General features: G+C 37.9%; 1 protein-coding gene across 1 annotated transcript in view; it reads left to right on the top strand.

Annotated features, from left to right (window-relative positions):
• Positions 1–15,988, top strand: part of LOC306857605 (cell migration-inducing and hyaluronan-binding protein-like) — a 165,829-nt gene that overhangs the window by 117,696 nt on the left and 32,145 nt on the right. Inside the window, exons 12-14 of the mRNA XM_079397626.1 lie at positions 2,197–2,366; positions 5,280–5,489; positions 14,219–14,424. Coding sequence (XP_079253752.1) covers positions 2,197–2,366; positions 5,280–5,489; positions 14,219–14,424 — 586 coding nt within the window. The remainder of the gene's footprint in view (positions 1–2,196; positions 2,367–5,279; positions 5,490–14,218; positions 14,425–15,988) is intronic.

The raw sequence follows: 15,988 nt of genomic DNA on the forward strand, positions 1-15,988 counted from the left end.
AACTGGAATCATGGTGGAATATCTGGTGATGTCCACTTCGCAGGGCACTTATGACTTATGGTCGAACAGAACAAAGGTTGGACGTGATAAGATATACATATGAAATGTGCAGAGCAGGGTGGGTGCGAGGACTGTAATTGGGAACCGTTGATGTAGCAAGATTGTAGTAATTTAATGTTGTCTCTGGTATTCTGCTCTTTGAGTGTATGTGCGTTCAGGGGCCGTGGCTTTGGACAGCGATTGCAGGGAGTGGGACGTTCGCTCTCAGTGCTATCAGGCTAAAGTTAGCATTTTCCGAGATCTCCTATTGCACCTTTAATATTGTCACATGACAGAATTAGCCTACAATCAGCACCCATGTTCATAATGTTGCTCCTTTTAAAGCGCTGCTTCTCTGTATTTTTTGAAGGAGTGTTAACTCTGTTATATTGATGTGATTAAATTGTATTTAAAATGAATTTATATCATTAAATTTATGGACCCTAAAAATTATTAATTATATATATATATATATATGTATATGTATATAATTAATGACAAATTATTTTTTTATTGTAATTAATCATTTTAAATTATATTATATAATAATATTGCTAGATTAATTTATTTTTATTTTATCTTTTTTATGGACCCTAAAGGTTTTCATACAGGACCGTAAAAAAAACTACTCCACTTTGCCGTTTAGATAAGATTAGTTTTGAGTTCTCTTCCTAAATGTATGAAATTATTAAAGTATTTTACACAGGAAAATCTGAGAAGCAGAAGACTTTGGCAAAGATCTCTATGTGCCAAGGAGAAGCATTTGAGATATTAAAGAGATCTGGTTTGTGATTTTTCTTTCTCCATGTCCTGCTCCTGGGCCAGACACATCTGTAAGTCTACCTTGATTGTTAGACAGACTCGAGGTCTAGCCGTATAGTGACTGTAGTCATTTTAAAAATGAATAAATGAGCGTTGAGATGATCTCATCTCAAAGGAGAAAACTGGACATCCCTGTTTATGATTATCAGATGAGCTCTGAGTCCTGGAGCCTCTTCAGCCCAGTATCTGGGTCAGGCTGCAAGAACGTCTAAGGGTGGAATGACATCTCTCTCTTTCTCTCTGTCCCTCTACGCCTTCTCCAATTTGAGCCATGAAATTCCCACAAAAATATATGATAACTCAAGAATTGTCTTGCTTGCTCTTCCTCATTTGGCCTATTTTTCTCTCTCGGCTTTTCTCATATCTGCATGTATTGTTTCTCTCGTAATCTCTTTTTCTCTGTATGCCTGCTGCCAGATCTCAGTCCTGCTGCAGAACCTGTGGTGTCCAGAAACTCAGAGAACTTCATATATTATGTGTGAGACTGACTTTTTCTGAAGGAGGAGGAAGACAAACAGATCAGACAATGATTGATTGAGAGATATATCTGGGGCTGGGAGAATTTCTACTGGTAGACGTGATAAACATCTCGATCTATCGTTCTATCTATCTACAGTATATATTTTTCATGTATGGTAACCATGATACATGTTCAGATATAATGTTTTTAGTACTATTTTTGGGATGGCAATAAAATGCAATTAAATATATATTTCTATGGAAATTTGTCATAGTACACATACACAAAATACTGCTGTTCTGATTCGAATTATTATAAATGACACAAAATATGTATAAATTAGGCATTCAATTATATTCTGCTTCACACTATATAAATAGAGCAACAAATAATAAAAAAGCATTCATTCATATTAAATGGAAGACATTATTAAGCAATAAATTAACATAAAAATGGTACAAAACATAGTTGTATATCAAATTATGTGCTATACATTTATACATTGTATTTGTGCACTATGTACGCAAATGTGTTGTAAATAAATATTATACAGTTATTTTGTCATTCTACGTTGAAGTCTAATAGCCCCTTCCCGTCCTTTACATAATTAAAGCTGCAACAGCTTAGAACAAGAAATATTCAACATTCGACACTTTATTTATTTATTTTTTGTTTTATTAAATAAGTGCATCATCCTGGTATTTAAAGTGCATTTTTTCTGTTTACAATTTTCAGTGTAAATGCACTACTTGCAATATTTATACTACAAAACAGCATTGGATAATGGATTAATATGCAAATTGGGATGCACCTATTATAACAGATTATATAGCTGAGGTTTGATGAAGTTGCGTGTGTTTGTGTGTGTACGACAGGTAAACCAGCTTACCTTCACATCGGAGAGGAGTTGGACGGTGTGGACATGCGGGCAGAGGTCGGACTGCTGACTCGCAACATTTTGATTAGAGGCGAGATGGAGCCAACCTGTTACGGCAACGAAGCCTGCAAGTTCTTCTCCTTCGACACATTTGGTGGCCATCTTAAGGTAACCCGACCCTCATGTCACTTCAAACTCACATTACTTTGTTAAATACCATCTACCATTGTCTTGTAATGCCTCCATCCGTCCACTAGCTCATCCGAACATGGATGTTCACACCTTCAGAATGAGATATTACAGCGATGGCACCTCTAGCTAGACATTAACATTCTGTCAAACTAGCAGAACGGACATTTTTTTTGGCTTTGGCTCCTGCGAAGGGCCTGTCAGTGTGCATGTGTGTGTGTGTACATGATGGGGCGACTCAAGCGTCTGACCTCTCTAGTAATTGGCCCAGATCTGACTGTTCCTTTCCCCTCCTCACCTTCTCTGTCATGCAGAAGGTTGTCCCGTTTCTCCACTCAAGAAGACATTTCCATGTGCAACAACTAGGCCATCCTGTCTTTCAAGTTGTGAGGAAACTGCTTTTGACAAAACCTGCCTCACAGTAATGATTTTACAAGTGATAAATGGTCAAATAAGTAAATTGTTGTAATTCTTGCTAATAAAGAACACTAGCCCAAAAATATTAAATCTGTCATTGTTTACTAAACCTCATGTCCTTCCAAATCCAAATGGCTCTCAACAGTGTACTTGTTTCAGCATTTATTACTTAAATAATTACTGCTAGGATATTTCATTTCACAGACTATTTTGAAGTCTTTGAGGCATTCATGTTTATTATTTGTTTTTAGTCTCCACCTAGAAGCAACCATTTAACAACACCCTAGAAACCAGACTGAACATTCTCAAAACTCCTTGGCAATCACTAAGAACAACTTGGGCTGCAACAGATGAATATTTTTTATAATCGATTAATCTAAAGATTATTTCACATTTATTTCACAGTTGATCGATTATTCAGCTTTTGTAATTCATCAAAATATTGAGTTATACATATGCTAAACATTTTAATATAAATGTAGAGCTGCTCTAAAGCAGAAAATCACGTTGTAATTTCAACTGAAATGACACTGACACAGATTTTCATGTTTAATAAAGTAAAGCTGCGTACTTTAAAGTAGTCTGTTGTATAAAGCGCTATGTGAATAGATGCTACGTGAATTTACTGGATTGTCGATTGCAGAGCCACATTGCTATGATCAGATGCTTTCTTAACTGCTGTTTTCTCACTGCTGTCATGTTTATGTATTTATTTTACTATTGAGAGAAAGCACACATCCATCTAAATGCCACTCTCAGCAGCGTCGGGATGTTCACTAACAGTAAACCACTGCTTGCTTATATCGAACTTCTTTTTTAACCTAAATGAAAAACGAAACAGAACTTTGCAATGTGTTTTGGGGCCTTCACACGACAACATTTTCTGTTTGTAAAACTTTCTCAAACTCTTCTTCTTTTGGTTTTAATGATGGTTGGCAATCCAACTTGGCAGAGTGGACAGGGGAAGAAGCCCACACACTAAATTCTCTCATTTAATTTATTAGGAGACTACACACTTTCTCAGATATTTTCCCAAGCAAATTCTTCAGTGTCAAATTCTCTAGTTCTCAAATGTTTTGTTTTCCAATTTGCATCTCTAACTTTATTGTACGGTACCATTTTACCATTTCTTGTGCATTGCAGCAGGTGTGGAGTCCTGTTTTCCTATTCTATGTGATGTTAGATTTAATCCAACATGGTTTATTCTAAGATGTTTAGTTATCATCTCCTCCTTTGGGTTCCTGTTCAGCCTCATACTCATGCCTACATGTTTTTGTATACTGTATAGATGTCGTCTATATCCCAATATTCCTTCCATATTTTGTGCGTATGATCCTTTATAATAGTTTTATTCTCTTCTCAATGGTACTTGTATATCAACTATTTCATGTTTTATTATTCCTTATTGCCAAAAGATCCACAGTCTCATTTCTTTCCTCCCATACTTGGGCAGGAACCTTTCCCAAACTCTACTGGTCTGGCTTCGTTTGTACTATGACATAATGCTGTGTCTTCTTAATTGGATTGCATGTGGGAAAGCTGAATCATAGTCTTGCTGTACTGCACCACACTGGTCAAACCGCATTATTGCAGGCCCTTACATTAGGTTATATGAGATCAAACAACTGTTCAACAACAAAAATATTGGTGACGGGCTCATCAATGGTTTAATTATTTGGTTGGAATGAGTACAGTAATTTAATGAGAGCTGTATCCGTGTTTGGTTCATCATGTCAGTCAAACATGCTCTTCACTCACACACCCATTGAAAACATGTTCGGCCTGCTTGTTTAGAGCAATGAACCCACTGACACTTAACACCCGACCGGACGATTTGGGCTTGTGTTTATGGTTTTCAACCACAAGGGAGGTCATAAAAAACGCCTTCTGATGCAATACTGTCACATTCTTATGATATTTGTCAGGCATTTAATCTAATTTATGAAACATTTAGAGAAATGTCAGGTCGGGGTGAAACCGTACATTTGGCCATCCAAAAAGATGAAAGACATTAATTGGAGCCAAAGTGTGCCACCTTCCCCTGGGAAATGTCAAATCATCTTACTTTCATTCGCATTCTACTGCGTTGCGCAGATATGACGTGCAACATGTTTCACGTCCTTTGACTTGAAACGATCTGATGTAGGTCACTAATAAGGCAGCCGTGAAATCCGAAAGCGAACATTCTGCCAGACGTGCGAGAAAGAGAGAAGAGAGGAAATCAATCTAGCTGACACCTTTACTTCCCGCCCCTGTATATATTCACACATAGACTTGCGTGCATGTCTCAAATCTTATTCTGAAAGGGTGATGATATTTACATTTCTCACTTTTGATGTTCTTTCATCTAGATTCTCGAGTTTCAGATTTCGAATTTCCATGTTAAGGAACACAATTTATTAAAGTCAAAAATAGCACAAAAGAGTGTGATTTAAAAAAAAATAAAAAATTTATTTCTTATGTTTTATTCTTCAGGCGGAGCGAGGTTTCCGCTCGGTGCATGTGGAAGGGGTGGAGTTTAAGCACATGGGGCAGCAGTCTATGGGTCACTACCCAGTCCATTTCCATATGAACGGGGATGTGGATGAGAAGGGAGGCTACGACCCGCCAACTTATGTGAAAGGCCTGTCCATTCATCACACCTTCTCCCGATGCGTCACCATCCACGGCACCAACGGGCTGCTGGTGAGTTTCAGACACAGAGGTTATGTGTGCATGAAAATATCCATAATGAGTCTCTGCTGCAACATTAAACTTTATTTTGATAGAGTGGAATCTTTTGTTTAGGATTACCTCAGTTTTCACACTGTGTTGCCATAGACCTACTGGGACACAATATTTACTCAAAATTCACTGAAACAGTAAAAAATATATAAGCATCTATAAAACAACATACAATTATTTGAGAAGCAAAATATATAAGATAAGACTTTTCAGACAATGTATCCTGAATGACGTTTTCCGTAACCCAGTGACAAATGATTTTTTTTCGCTTTTAGTTTAAGTATAAACAAATCTAGTGAGTTGGAAAAAAAATTGCCAATGAAGTATGAAAAGTAAATCACATTAATGGTGTAATCACATAAATACCTTAAAAAATAGTTTAAGATAGGTTAAAAAGTTAACAATATGGATGGATGGATTAGTATAAATATCTAAACATCCTTAAAACGAGATAAATTTACATGAAAAGCAAATTTGATTTTTTTTTTTTGTATATTTAAAATTCTTACAATTTCTTTTTACAATTTCTTTTTTTATATATCTAAAAACCTTTAAATCAAGAAAAAATGACTTGAAGCTCATTTTAATTTTTTATTTTATTTTATATCCGTATCTAAAAATTCTTAAAACAAAATTAATTTACTTGAGAAACATTTTAATCTGTATAAATGCGTAAAATACACATTTTGTACACATTACAAATAACACATTTTCTTGAGAAGAAAAAAAAAAAAATAGAGTTCAAGTTAATGAGACTTTCAGGATTTTTAGAAAATGTATTTGGAATTTGTAACTCTTTTACGTGACCAAGACTGGAAGTTTAAGACAGGTTAAAATCAGAAAGTCTGAAAAGATGAAGTCTACAAAACCTCAATATGGCTGAATGCCTTCCTGCAGTAGCTGCTCCTCCATTCTTAGTGATCTCTAGCTGTCAATCATCTGTCTGATTTTGAGTGGCAGGCCACACCCCTTTGCTCTTTACAAGACTTAAATTGAAGTAAGGAAACTAAATCTTGTAGTCAAAACCTTGTAATTTACAAACTAGACTTTCTGTTTCACACTTGCATGATATCCAGCTGTTTTGCAGATAGTGATGCCATCTAGTATTGTTTACATCATATCAGAGCTGAAAAGAGTACTTGCCTTGTTTTGACTCTATCTATGAAATATGGATTGTCAGAGCTCAACAGAACAGGAATGTGAATCTGCAATTTATTGCATCGCAGTCCGTCCTTGGTTTTTCGTAAGCGAGCTGCTGTTCAAACACTTCTCAAAGATGCTGGAGCGCTGCTGTAAGCTGCTTTATTTTCTTCACAGGAGACAAGGTGAAAGGTTACGGTACACCGAAGCCGCATTATGCGTTAGTGATCGCATGGTACGATTTCATTTTGGAGCCGGGGGGGGTGCACCAACCTCAGAGCTCTGACGTGAATAACTCTTTGACGAGGGTTGCCTCTAATGCGTTTAACAAGGCTAAATGGTCTTCTGCCCAGCAGTAGTTTTATCACACACTGAGGTAGTTTACAATTCACCTATTTCTTTGAAAGGATTGTTGGAATTGCTTTCAGTACCAAAAACCACGTTTGTTTGCCAGCACTCACTGAGCAGATGATTTGTCCAACAGCGTCGTATTTGATGGCAAAAAGTGCAGCATTTCAGATTCACCTGAGGCTTTTAGAATTGTTTATTCACAGCAGGTGTTCGAAAATAGAAGATAGCTGGCATCTTTTATGGAAACATCTTGTAGTGTTTTTTATGTTGAGTTGTTGTTTACCATGAGCATTACATGAAGGAATAGAATTATTATAATTTTTTCATGGTTTACTCATATTCATGTCCTTCCAAACCTGTGTTTTTCTTCCACAACATGCAAAAAGTGATGTTGGATAGATTTCAATTTGACTTGTGCGCTGTATTTCAAAATGTATATATAAAATACCGTATTGACCCAAATATAAGACAATGTTTTTTTCTTGGAAATACATGTGAAAAAACCCGGTCGTCTATGTAATGTAATGTGTTGTAAAGATTGCGAGTGAAAACAAAAGAAAAAGAAAATCTTACAGCAGCATGAGTCATGACTGTACGGTGGCCGAGAGAGCTCAAATAGAAAAAACACCTGCAAATTAAGAAAACAACTTCATCAATTTGACAACACACGCGCTGCAAATGCTCACAACACAACCAAATAAAGAAACGTGCTGCAAATAGAATTCTTTATTTGTTTGTGTTGTGAGCATTTGCAGCACCTGCTGTCAAACGGATGAAGATATTTTCTTGATTTGCTGGTGCTTTTTCTATTTGCATGTGTTTTCTGATGTTGCAGCGCGTTGGGCTCTCTCAGCCCCCGTATGACTGTCATGTTAGCCTAATGGGATCAAACTTCCTCTGTAGGTGATTTTAAAACAAGACAGTACCCATATTTGAAGACTACAATAAGATTTCACTTCTACTGTTAATAAAATGTGTATAGCCTAACCTACTATGAGATGGATAGCCTAAATGTTATATAATTCAGATGGGCTACCTGTTATTTTTATGGTATATTAAAAAGTGTATATTTTTAAATGTGATTGTTGGTACATTTTACCAGTATTTACCATACTTTCAAAACAAAAATTTAAATAGGAAATATATGCAATATGAAAATAATTTAAGAAAAAGTGTGTTGTACAAGATTTGGTTTTCAAAAAGCCTTTTTTGAAAACCAAAAAGGTACATCTGGAAAAAGGGGGGTTGTCTTATATTCGGGTCAATACGGTACATTATATTAATTATATATCAAAGTATATATCAAATGTTTTTTTTTTTTATTTCACTGAAATAACTGTACTATATTTTAGTTTGATAATGTTTTTATTTAATATTTTGTATTTTTAAGGGATTTGATAGTACTAAATTATATTTATTAAATAGTTATGATCCATTTATTAACTGTTAACCTGTAGACCTTGTAAGACTGTAGACATGAAAATAAAATTTCCAGCATAAACTGTCATAAATCTTGAATGCATTTAAAGGAACACTACACTTTTTTTGAAAATAGACTCATTTTACAACTCCCCTAAACAACCTAAACAGTTGAGTTTTACCGTTTTTGAATACATTCAGCCGATCTCCGGGTCTAGCGGTAGCACTTTTAGTTTAGCTTAGCATAGATCATTGAATCGGATTAGACCATTAGCATCTCGCTCAAAAATGACCAAAGAGTTTCGATAATTTTCCTATTTAAAGCTTGACTCTTCTGTAGTTACATCGTGCACTAAGTCCCCAGCTAGGTAACTAGTTATGATATGGCTGAGCATAACCGCGGGAACATATTTTATCTGGGGGGGGGTGCTGGGGGCGGGGCTTGATGTTGCAGGGTGGGGCCATGGTCGGGATTTTTGACAAAATCCTAATATTAAACAGCCCAAATTCTTGTAGATTATTAATGTACAAATGAAGACAAGTAATATACGCACCAATATATATTTGTACGTTTGTGACTTTAGTTCAATAATTTTTTTCTTTAATATTTCTATTATTTAAGGGGATTTTGCTAAATAACATCCACATTTACATTTACATTTAGTCATTTGGCAGACGCTTTTATCCAAAGCGACTTACAATTGGGGAATACAAAAAGCGATTCATCTTGAAGAGGCAGTCAGACAGAGGAAGTGCTCGTAACACCAAGTCTCAGTCATTGTTCAAATAAGTATAAGCTAGTAGGTGGAGAGAAAGATAGAGGGAAAGTTTTTTTTTTTTTGAGTTTAGGATGAAGTCAAGTACTGCCGAAAGAGATGAGTTTTCAGTTGTTGCTTGAAGGTTGCCAGGGATCCGGCGTTCCGGATAGGGGTGGGAAGATTATTCCACCAGCCAGGAATGGTGAACGAGAATGTTCTGGAGAGTGATTTTGAGCCTCTCTGTGATGGTACCACAAGGCGTCGCTCACTAGCAGATCTCAAACTTCTGGAGGGGATGTAGGTTCGTAATAGTGAGTGGAAGTAGGAGGGTGCAGAGCCTGTGGTAGATCTGTACGCAAGAATCAGTGACTTGAACTGGATGCGAGCTGCCACTGGTAGCCAGTGCAAGGAGATGAAGAGAGGTGTAACATGCGCTCTTTTTGGCTCGTTGAAGATCAGTCAACGAGTGAATTCTGAATCATTTGTAGAGGTTTGATTGCGTTTGATGGCAGACCAGCCAGAAGAGCATTGCAGTAGTCCAGTCTAGAAACAACCAGGGCCTGGACAAGAAGTTGCGCAGCATGCTCTGTCAGAAAGGGCCTGATCTTTCTGATGTTGTGTAGTGCAAACCTGCAGGAACGAGCAGTCTTTGCAATGTGCTCTTTGAAGGTCAGCTGGTCATCAAAGATTACACCAAGATTTCTGACCGAAGTTGATGGGGTAATCATTGATGAGCCGAACTGAATCGTGAAGTCATGCCGTAGAGTCAGAGTGGCAGGGAAGACCAGAAGTTCCGTCTTTGCCAGGTTGAGCTGTAGGTGATGTTCTTTCATCCATGCCGAGATGTCCGCCAGGCAGCCTGAGATCCGTACAGCTACCGTTGGGTCATCTGGTTGAAAAGAGAGATAGAGCTGCGTGTCATCGGCGTAGCAGTGATAGGAGAAGCCATGTGCATGTATGATGGGACCCAGCGATGTAGTGTACGTGGAGAAGAGGAGGGGTCCAAGAACCGATCCCTGAGGAACTCCAGTGACCAGTTGATGTGGTTTGGATACCTCCCCTCCCCAGGTCACCCTGAAGGATCTACCGGTGAGATAGGATTCAAACCAGCGAAGTGGAATTCCAGTGATGCCCAGTGAAGAGAGTGTAGACAGGAGAATCTGATGATTGACAGTGTCAAAAGCAGCAGAGAGATCCAGCAGAATGAGGACTGACGATTTGGAATCAGCCTTTGCAGTTCGCAGGGCTTCAGTGACTGAGAGTAGCGCAGTCTCTGTTGAATGGCCACTCCTGAAACCTGACTGTTTAGCATCCAGCTTGTTGTACTGTGAAAGAAACCGCGAGAGCTGGTTGAAGACAGCTCGTTCGAGTGTTTTCCCTATGAATGGAAGGAGAGAGACAGGTCTGTAGTTATCTAAAAGAGAAGCATTTAATGTAGGTTTTTTGATCAGTGGGGTTACCCGAGCCTGCTTGAATGCTGTGGGGAAGATGCCTGTGAGGAGAGATGTGTTGATAATGTGTGTGAGTGCCGGTAAGAGTGTGGGAGAGATTGTTTGGAGAAGATGTGAGGGGATCGGGTCGAGAGGACATGTTGCAGGATGGCTGGAGAGGAGAAGTTTGGATACTTCTGCCTCGGTGAGGGGACAGAAGGAGAAGATGGGAGCTAGAGCGGTGGATGTGGTTGATCGGAGGTCCTGCGGAGTTGAGAACTGGTTGCTGATTGTTCTAGTTTTGTCTGTGAAAAAAGAGGCAAAGTCATCAGCGGTTATCAAAGTGGTGGGAGGTCGAGGAGGGGGACAGAGGAGAGAATTAAATGTTCTGAAGAGATTACGCATGTCTGGTATCCCTGATACTCAAAAGTTTTGATCAGTGCACGTCGGCGAATTCGGCGAACAAAGTGCAGATGTACATGCGATGTAAATAAGAGATTAAGTCATCATACACTGCAGACAACATAACTGATTATAGCTTTTTTTCAGAATCAGAAACAGAATCAGAATGAGCTTTATTGGCCAAGTACGTTTACACATACGAGGAATTTGTTATAGTGACAGAAGCTCCACAGTGCAACAGAGAGACAGCAACAGGACAGGACACAGATAATAAAGAATAATATCCAAATATCCAAATAGGCAATGTACAAAGCAGCAAAAACACAACATATAATATAGACAATTATGTGTGTACAGGTCTGATATGTGCAAATTTGAAATTAAAAAATTAGATAAAAAAGTAAGCAAGTGTGGTGAATAAATAATAGAGTTGTGTGTTCCGCGTTTTATTGTCAAGTGTTCATGAGATGGATTGCCTGAGGGAAGAAACTGTTCGCACAGAGCTCTGTAGCGTCGACCAGACGGTAACAGTTCGAAGAGGCAGTGTGCTGGATGTGAGGAGTCCAGAGTGATTTTACCAGCCCTTTTGCTCACTCTGGATAAGTACAGTTCTTGGAGATTGGGGAGGGTTGTACCAATGATTCGCTCAGCAGTCCGGACTACTCTCCGTAGTCTTCTGAGGTCAGATTTGGTAGCTGAGCTGAACCAGACAGTTATTGAGGTGCAGAGGATGGATTCAATGATGGCGGAGTAGAACTGTTTCAGTAAGTTCTGTGGCAGGTTGAACTTCCTCAGCTGGCGAAGAAAGTACAGCCTCTGCTGGGCCTTTTTCACAATAGAGTCAATGTGATTGTCCCACTTCAGGTCCTGAGAGATGGTGCTGCCCAGGAATCTGAATGACTCCACTGCAGTCACAGTGCTGTTCATGATGGTGAGTTGGGGGAGTGCAGGGGGGTTTCTCCTGAAGTGCATGATCATCTCCACAGTTTTGAGCGTGTTAAGCTCCAGGTTGTTAAGACTGCACCATACAGCCAGCTCCTTAACCTCCTGTCTGTAAGCAGACTCATCACCGTCCTGGATGAGGCCGATCAGTGCGGTGTCATCTGCAAACTTCAGAAGCTTGACAGAGGGGTCTTTAGATGTGCAGTCGTTGGTGTAGAGGGAGAAGAGCAGTGGGGAGAGAACGCAGCACTGAGGAGCTCCAGTGCTGATGGTGTGGGTGCTGGATGTTTTTAGTGAGCTTACACTCACGCTAGACTGAATTCAGTGATATTCTTTGATATGTTCTTTGCTCGCTGAATAATTTGTTTGTTGTTTGAATAATCATAGACATGCTGTGTTAATTAAACTTAAAATGTTTTTATTAAACATGATCAGGTTAAATACAAATTCTGTCTTTATTAAAATATGTTATGCCATAATATGGAAACCTACTTGCCTAAAACGTTACGATGTCTATGTAGTTAATACATATACATTAGGCTTGTTTGAGCGCGTTTGACAAGAGACTAGAGCACAATTAAACAGCTGTGCTTATAGTTATTGTCGGTGGCCGTCTTGAGAAGTGAGAAAGCTTCGGAAGACGGCTCATAAAAAGGACTAGGATGTGAATGGTTTTTACAAGTCGGAATGTAAAATTACGGTAATATCGCGTGAATATTTCACATGAAATTCTGTCAGTGTGAGGGAGAGATGTAGGTCACGCATGCCGCAAGGCACCCAAGAATAATACAACCGCACTAGGCTATATATTTCTGATCAGTTTAATAAATAATTAATCCCAAAACTATCACAAAAATTAAGTATCTTGGGTATGATCGAGGGGCACAAGGAAAATCTCAGACCCGGCCCTGCGGCGGGGGGTGCTGCAGCACCCTCAGCATCCCTAGTTCCCGCGGCCATGTAGCTGGGGGCTACTTTCAGGTGCTGCGTAATATCATTGCGCCTGCTGCACCCATGGTGCGGCAGCAAAGTTTCTTGATTATTATGCCGGAATGAGAGTATAGTTCCTAGCCATATCAAGCTTTAAATAAGAAAATTATCGTAAAATAACTCTTTGGTCATTTTTGAGCGAGATGCTAATGGTCTAATCTGATTCAATGATCTATGCTAAGCTAAGCTAAAAGTGCTACCGCCAGACCCAGATTCGAAAACGGTAAAACTCAACTGTTTAACTCTTTTTAAAATTTTAAAAAGTTTTAAAATGAGCCTATTTTCAAAAAAAGTGGAGTGTTCATTTTAGTCATAGAAGCTTAAATGTGTTATTATGGAAAATACACAAAACACTATTTTTATTTATTGTGTTTTAGTTCCAAATTTGAGGTTGATATATCCAAAAAATTGTTTTCAGTAAGTTTTTTTTTTTTGGATGCAGTAACCAATGCGGTCATTTTTGACTGCGAACAGAACAAGTTTTTTTTTTTTTTGGTTAAAATTGACCGAACAGCACCAGAGGGTTAAGTCTTCTAAAGCTGTTTTTCTCAGAAAATAGACCCTCTGCTTCCTTTTTTGATTCTGATTCATTTTGAGGAATTTGTCATTTCTATTCTTTTAGTTAATTTTTACTCGTCTTTATGTGAAGTACACAGGAAAAAAGTAACCATGATTTAACATGAGCATTACATGAAGGAATAGAAAATTTTGTCATTGTTTACTCACCTTCATGTCTTTCCAAACCTGTATGTTTCTTCCCTGATGTTTAATGGATGTCCAAACTTTGTGGATGGGCATTTGAACTATCAAGCTTCAAAATACAGCTTAAAATTTGTAAATATGACTCCATGCTCCATATTTAAACATTTTTTAAAGCCATTTTTCATGAGAAATATTCACAGACGAAAATCCTCTGCTTCCATTTTTGATTCTGATTAATTTCTTCTGTTACATGCAAAAGGATGGATGGATATCAAAACTTTGTGAATGGGGATTTAAACTATCAAGCTTCAAAAAGCAGCATAAAATTGATCAATAAAGCTTGTCAACTTAAGCCGTTTTATATGAAAATATTCACAGAATAAGACTCTCTTTTTCCATTTTTGATTCTGATTGATTTGAACAGTAAATGATGAGTCATTGGGTATTCTTTTAGTTCGTTTTCACTTATCTTTATGTGAAGTTTTCATTATTTGCCCTCTGGACAGTTGCTAAAAACCTCATCTTCTGTCTTCTAATGTTGTTAATTTCCCACTAGGTGAAGGATGTTGTCGGCTATGAAGCTTTAGGACACTGTTTCTTCACTGAGGATGGACCGGAGGAGAGGAACACGTTCGACCATTGTCTGGGTCTGCTGGTGAAGGCGAGCACACTGCTGCCCTCCGACAGAGACATCAAGATGTGCCGTGACATAACCAACGGAGCTTATCCTGGATACGTGGCCAAACCACGCCAGGACTGCAGGTAACACTCACTGAATGGTGTGGATGATTTTACCTCAAGAAACCAAGTATATGCCACCCTAAACTTAAAAGAAAGAACTAAGAAATCCTATTTTGCCTTAGGAATATGGAGCCAATTTTAAGATCAAAACTAAAAATAGATATACTGTAGATCAGAATTAGTTCTCTATATAAATTGTAATTTTTAGATAACTTTGTATTTTAAAATAATTTAAGAATTTTATGTTTACAGTATGTATATATAATCATAGCTTTAATTAACAAAAGCCTTTTTTCAGTTTACATTAAAACTTTTATTTTTTATACTTTTATTTTGACTTTTTTTTGTTCGTTATTACTATTTAGGTTTATTTGTTTGTTTGTTTAATTTAATTTTTTATTTATTTCAGTTTTAGATTTATTTAGTATAGTAATTTTTGTGATTTTAATGCTTCAAGCGTTTACATAAACAATTAATAATAAACAAATAAACAACATTTTTTTTAAATGTTACATTTCTTAAAAGTTTTTAATCTATTTATATTTTAGTTTATTTCAGCTTTCAGTTAACAGTTTTCAGTAGTTTTAGTGTTAGTTAATGACAAGAACCCTGTTATCGACTAATTTATGTAAATATTTGCATATGTGAAGTGAAGTGACATACTGCCAAGTATGGTGACCCATACTCGGAATTCGTGCTCTGCATTTAACCCATCCAACGTGCACACACACAGCAGTGAACACACACACACCGTGAACACACACACCGTGAACACACACCCGGAGCAGTGGGCAGCAATTTATGCTGCGGCGTCCGGGGAGCAGTTGGGGGTTCGGTGCCTTGCTCAAGGGCACCTCAGTCGTGGTATTGAGGGTGGAGAGAGCGCTGGACATTCACTCCCTCCACTTATAATCCCTGCCGGCCCGAGACTCGAACCTGCAACCTTTGGATTACGAGTCCAACTCTCTGACCATTAGGCCACGACTTCCCCACACATATACATAAACATATACTAATATATAAATAAACTATAGTTGACCTCATGGAACCAAATGGCTCTTGAATAACTGAATAAGTAGCCAACCATCATAAACCGACTCTAGTTCGGTTTATTTTATTCTTTTAACTTTCATATCTCAGCAATGTTCTGTTTATTATTGCTTTTATATCAAAGCAATGAAATGTTCAATTATCATATTGCTAATTTTTTTGCCTCTAACAAACCCGTTTTTAGTTGTTTTCTCACTCTCGCTGGTATTCTTTAATCAAGGCTTCCTCTTAAGAAAGCAACAGCACAACATGCAGTTGCGCTGATGATCGTTTCCGCCCGAGCTCATTATTGTGTAATGATTTTTATCCTAAGATGCACTCGCATTCTTAGAACCTTATATAATTTATATAGTTGCTAATTAAAATAACAACAACACCACATTAAGAACCCTGCTAAACTCTGGCAGCGAAACTGTCTAGGTTGGGAAAACTGGAATTTGGCGTTGACAGTAAATATGTTTAATTTGTACCGCAGAGTTGCCGAGAGTTGGGTATTGCTTTGAAGTGTGGTTATGTGTGCGGCGTTAGTGTGAAT

The sequence above is a fragment of the Barbus barbus genome, assembly GCF_936440315.1.
Source record: "Barbus barbus genome assembly, chromosome: 1".
Lineage (NCBI taxonomy): Eukaryota > Metazoa > Chordata > Actinopteri > Cypriniformes > Cyprinidae > Barbus > Barbus barbus.